The 5,945-nt window shown below is 36.0% G+C and overlaps 1 protein-coding gene across 1 annotated transcript in view; it reads left to right on the top strand.

Annotated features, from left to right (window-relative positions):
- The window catches only part of FAM81A (family with sequence similarity 81, member A), a 17,951-nt gene extending 12,775 nt beyond the window's left edge, over positions 1-5,176 (top strand). Inside the window, exons 4-8 of the mRNA XM_009994407.1 lie at positions 1,210-1,339; positions 2,558-2,664; positions 3,752-3,887; positions 4,238-4,433; positions 4,786-5,176. Of these exons, the coding sequence (XP_009992709.1) occupies positions 1,210-1,339; positions 2,558-2,664; positions 3,752-3,887; positions 4,238-4,433; positions 4,786-4,925 (709 nt within the window). The 3' untranslated portion in view covers positions 4,926-5,176. The remainder of the gene's footprint in view (positions 1-1,209; positions 1,340-2,557; positions 2,665-3,751; positions 3,888-4,237; positions 4,434-4,785) is intronic.
- Positions 5,177-5,945: the final 769 nt, after the last annotated feature.

The raw sequence follows: 5,945 nt of genomic DNA, 5'->3' as shown, positions 1-5,945 counted from the left end.
TGAACCGCTAAACTATAAAATAATTTCCACAGGTTTTATAATTTCTATGTGTTACTTGGCATTACTGATTATTTTCATATTGAAATTGTCCCATAATACTAAGCAGATGCTCCATTTGTCATTTTAGCTGTTACTTTCCCTTCATGTTTAATGAGAATGGTAGTTACTGTAACCCAGGTGATGAAAATGCATGTTGAAATGAAAGTCTTCAAACTGAAATGTGACTAAAAAGAGGTTTAAATGTGGCATTGCTTTAGGTAATGACTTAACGTGTCTTAGCTTGTCTCATTTTACTGCCTTTTGTCTTCCTTAAATTGTAACTTCTCTCCATTCTCCATCAGTTCCACAGATCGAATTTGATAACATTGCCTATTTCCCTTAGCAAAAAAAATTATGCATGACTCATACTTCACAGAGGCCTTACTCCTAAAATTATAGTACTTCTATTTTTACAGCTCAGTTAATAACCTTCTTGTATTACTGTCAATGAAATCCACCTGACCAAGGCATTTTTGATAAGTGGTAAAAACTGCACATATTCTATAGCACATTTATCCTGAAAATGTTACAGTATCAAAAAATGTTCCAATGTGAAGAAAAGAAACAATAATTATTATGTTCCAGAACTGCATTTCATAGTCTTTTGTGAGACAAAATTATCATTGCTTTCAATGAGAGTTTTACCTAAATAAAGACTAATAACTCTAAAATTTGCCCCCCATTGCTAATTAGACATATTCATTGTATACTGCTATTTCGCAAATAAAAGAAAGAATGTAAAACTCAAAGGAACACAGCTACAATAATGTAAAAATGGTCCTGAATTATTTAGGCTTCTTATCATGTATGTGAAATCATACACACCTTAACATATGTCTTTTGAAGCATGGCAAAAATACAAGTTATTGACATTCTGCATCTTTGCATTTCTAATGGGATTTCCCTGACTGGTAACAACCCAGGCTATATATCCTGTCTCAGTGCCAAGATAACATAAGCGTGTGTGTCAGACTGATTGACCTTTAGTCCCATTTGGGAGCAGTTTGCTGAGTACTATGAGATATATCACCATTCTTGCAGACTCATTAAGACTCCGTTTCAGTAGACAGCCAGCAATTTCAGAAATGTCCAGTCTAGAAATGATAATTTAAAAAGCATTGACCTTATAGTCTATTCAGCTGCTGCTTTGGTATTTATATACTTGAACAGGTGTGATGCTGGGTTAGCCAGGCTGTCTGCAGAGCATAAAATTACGTACGAAAGACTTCAGAGCCTATGTAAAGACCAACACACCTCCAAGCTGATCTTAGAATCTAAAATCAAAGAGGCAGAAATACAGGTATGGTATTTGGACCAAACTGATCCACGTACGGGTAAGAGATATAGTTTAATTCACTCTGATTCCCTTACTGTAAATCATCCTAGAAGGGCACAGGTTTACAAAAGGAGAGGTGTATCTTCTCACAGTCTTATTAGATTGAATATTGGTACCTGGATGCATTACTGCACTGGTCTAACTGAAAAAAGGTCCTTAATTTGCTGCCTTTTGCATTCTGTGTAGAAGGGGTGTAGTATTTAAAGGCACCTGAAAGGACTCCAAGAATGAACTGAAGTCAGTGATTTCTGGCCTGAATGGCTTCTTGAAGTTGGACTCTGAACCTGAAGTGTTTGCTCTATAAAACTACCACAACAATGCAAGGATCAGTGTCTCTCCCTGGATGTTTTGCTCCTCCCAGGATGATTTGATATGTATCTGAACACAATTTTCGAAGGTCTGCAAAAAAACCCCAAACAACTGCTTTTGGGTTTCGACAATCCATTAACCGGCCCATAAGTTTTCTTTTCCATTGTGTATGAGAATGGAATTGAGCACCAGATACAAGCACAGACTTAGGACATTAAGGAAAAGGATTAATCAAATCTCCATCTCAAGGCCTTCCTATTTTCTTAGGCAACAAAAGTATTTTACATCTTCATTTTGCAGTAGATACATGGCTAAAATCCACTTTACCCTTCTTGGAAGACTCAGTATAGTATATTAGCATGCCAGCACAATAGGAACATATTGTCATGAATCTTGTAAAACAGAACAGCATGTTTTGTAAAATCGGCTAATTATTTTGGTGAGAAATATTTTCTGCTAGTAATGACCTATCCCCAGTTAAACCCATCACTCTTGTCACTGCAATAGCCATTATACACGAAGTGATGAATGTAATTCAGTATCGGTGGAGTGATTTGCCATTCATTTACTCTGCTTATGTCACAATGTGGAGATTGTGAAAATTCAGTTATCTCAAAGTGGGGAGCTGGCAGATGCTTTAAAGGCAAGATTTAAAATTACTTATGGCCGAAAAATTACAGTTTTCACAGTACTGATACTTTAATCTTCAAAGATAGTATATTTTTCCTTATAAAGCAAAACATGTAAATTCAATACTTCTTGAAATGTCAGCAAAAACGGCCTTTAAAATCTTCTCTACCTTTATGAGAACATCCCAAATGAGACTGTGATGAAATGCTGTTGAAAAACAATAAATTCTAAATTTTGTTTCAGATTTCTCATCTTCTGAGCAGAGTAGAGCAATCAATAATGCAACAAGAAGCAAAGCTGAAGGTTGCTTACAAAGAGAGCAACCAACAGCTCCACCTCCTGGATATGAAGTGAGTGCCCAGGAAACCTTGGTGCTGCTGTGTGCCTCGCCAGACACGGCCTCAGTTTTCCAACCTTGACTGTTGTAATCTTTAGGTCTACAAAAGCATGAACCTGATTAAATATGTACACGTGCTCAACAAATATTACAAAAGCACAATGGTCTGTCTAGTGGGACTCTTTTTCGACAATCATTCTGCTCCCAATGTCTATAGGCAATTTTGAAAATCCCTCTTAAGTCCCTAGTTAAGTATTCAGGCAGAATTTGCATTAAAGAAAGCAACTAAGGAATTTGGGAGTGCCCTGGTACCTTTCTGCAAAAACTGTAGGAAGCAACAAATGCTGGAGGTGGCTGTCAAGAGCAGGGCAAAAAGTTCAACTCAAGGAACCAGGAAGCAAGGCACTGCATTGTCAAAGTGTTAGGATTTTAAATTGGCACGACATACAAATATATAATTCAAATACCTAATTTATTAATGACAAGCTACTGTGCTACTCTTGACACTATACAGAGATACGTCAGGTATTACCTCCTCTCCAGGCATTTCACTCAGTAGCAGTCCTGGTTTAAGCCATCCACATCCTTTCTTCTTGGTGCTTATTGCCATGCTCATGCAATCCCATCAATTATGTCAGTAAAACTATTTGCAAACCAGATGAAAGAATAGAGCCACATTTCCAATTTTCACTGGTAAAAATACTGTCTAAAGAAACAGCATCACTGGCACAACTGGTTGGTGTAAACTTGAGGTGGATATAGGCAAGATAAGTGGGGCTATATGAAGCAGCATTGGCACTAAAATAAATGGATACCACATCTTTGTTCAGATTTAAGATGTACAGACACAACAATCATAATCAACATATTGTGATGGGTTTTGTATAATTAACTGCTATTTTGTTGTGCTCTTTCATCTTTGTTTTCTAGAACAGCTTATCCAGCTTACTAGCTGTAAAGTTCGAAGATTCACTTTAATATGGTGTCAAGAATGTTTCTAATTGTCATTAATTGTTTTTATGAACATGATTATAAAAAAGTCACTGCTGAATGACCAAAAGTTCTGCTCTTTTATATCTTCTAATTTCCGTTATGCTTAGATTGAAAAACGCGATTGAGGAGCTCAGCAGCCAGATTTTGTCTACACGTAGCTGGTTGGAGCAGGAACGTGAAAGGATTGAAAAAGAGCTTGTGCAAAAAATAGACCAACTCTCACTGACTTTTAAGGAAAACACCGTAAGTTCCATTAAAATGTCCTTATAATACTTCTCAGGAAGTATTCAAAAGCATTACTAATAACAGATATTATTTGAATGAGAATTTCAGACCTCCTCCATATCTGTGTAAGTCTTTTCACTAATGTCGAGTATAGCATCCTCACAGCCTGAGAGTCTTCAAATAAGTCCAGTCACTTCTAAATAGACAGTAATCCAGTCAGTTAAAACACTTTAATAAAAAAATATAATTCCTTACACCTTTGAACTCCACATAAAAGATGATTAATCAATATCTATTGCATATTTGGGAAAGACTACTGTAATTTCATATGCAGAGTAAATAACAGAAATTCTTTTTCCCGGCTCCAGGAAATGAATGAAAGAGCTATAGAGATGAAATTCAACCAAATGGCTGAGAAAATTGACAAAATAGAAGAAATACAGAAGATAACTATAGAAGCACACGAAGCAAAACAGACTGAAGAAAAGATAAATATTCGCATTGATAAACTTCAAAATGAGATTAATGAAGATATAAAAGAAATGAAAGCTGAAGTTAATGCTGGTAGGACTGAAGTTACCAAGTTCTTTATTCTGAATTGTGGTAACAATGATTGACCTACAATAATATGCAAAATATCTTTGCATGTATCCAAGTAGTTTAAAGACTTTGGGGCATTAAAAAGGATTTTCACTAAGTATGAAATTCACAGCAACAAGAGGTGATGTCTTGCTAGCTTAGAAGTGCTCTCCCCAGGCTTGGCTGTTTTTGCCATCAGCACACAATTACAATCCTATTTTTCTTCAGAACTTTTAATCATAAAGCAGAGCTTTATGTTAGGAAATGCATTCTGATAGTAATTATGTGATACTCTTTCTTTAGATTATGAACTAATTTAATTCTCCCCTGCAATTAGGATTTGCAGCTATCTATGAGAGCATTGGGTCTCTGCGGCAAGTTCTAGAAGCAAAAATGAAGCTGGACAAAGATGAACTACAGAAGCAGATCCACCAAATGAAGCTGGAGGTTCCAACATGGGGAGAGGCTGGACCATGACTGTAAGATTTTTGTCTGAGGGATTAACGTTTACCTGACTAAAGAGGCAGATTATAATCCTGTTCCAAATTAAACGCATGTACCAAATGACATGCTGCTGTTGCACAGGTCCATCTGTATGTTTACTCAAAGAAGTAAATGCAAGCTCCTCAAAGATCAAGCTTTTATGGGCTGAGGTGCTGATTTGCCACTGCACTACTCTAGTTGCTCTCAGGAGATTAACCACAGTGTAAAACTGGAGTAATATATTGGTGAAGCTGGCACCTAATTTGCTAAAGGCATTTCAGTGCTCCCCGGTTTCATAGTCTTGATCAGGCAGGTATATACTTTTATATGTACGTATATATATATAAAAGCACCCGCACACACACTGCTTTAAAACAAACAAAAAGTTGGTAACATTTGTTGATTATCAAGTTTGGCAAGGTTCTCCATCTTGATACAAGCTGAATCCATGGACAGTTTTAGAGTGACTTTATCTACTATTGACCACCTGGGGAGCCAGAATTGGCACTAAACAGACCACTTGTCAAATCTGAGATACTATCAGAAAATCTTTGTTTAGTTTTGCAAATACTTTCCATGTTTGTGTGTGTGAACTAAGTAGTGTTATATAATGTAGCTGTAGACTGAGATGATTCATGAATAACGTAAGAAATTTAACTCATGTGGTCTTAAACATTGTGACCTTCTAAAATGAATAACCAAGTGGAGCTGAGACAAGATAAAAGATGTATATAGAGCATTTTAGAACTGGCATGTGTTCCTGTGACTTGTTTCATTATGTTGGTAAAAACATACAAGGATTTTAAAACAGAAGAGAAGATGGTAATCTCATATAGTCTGGAGAACGTGATGTAAAATGAAACGCAGCTTATGATCTGCTTAGACATTTTAATTGAAGTAAAACTAATTCTTCAAATTTAAGTAGACTTTAATAATTAGGTAGATTTAAATTGCTAATTGCATTAACAGTATTTTGGAATAATAATGGTGCTTATTTCCATTTCCAGCACAAAT

This window comes from Chaetura pelagica, unplaced genomic scaffold (assembly GCF_000747805.2).
Source record: "Chaetura pelagica isolate M959 unplaced genomic scaffold, ChaPel_1.0 scaffold222, whole genome shotgun sequence".
NCBI lineage: Eukaryota > Metazoa > Chordata > Aves > Apodiformes > Apodidae > Chaetura > Chaetura pelagica.
The sequence above is the reverse complement of the archived record's forward strand: the minus strand, read 5'-3'. Positions and strand labels throughout refer to the sequence as shown.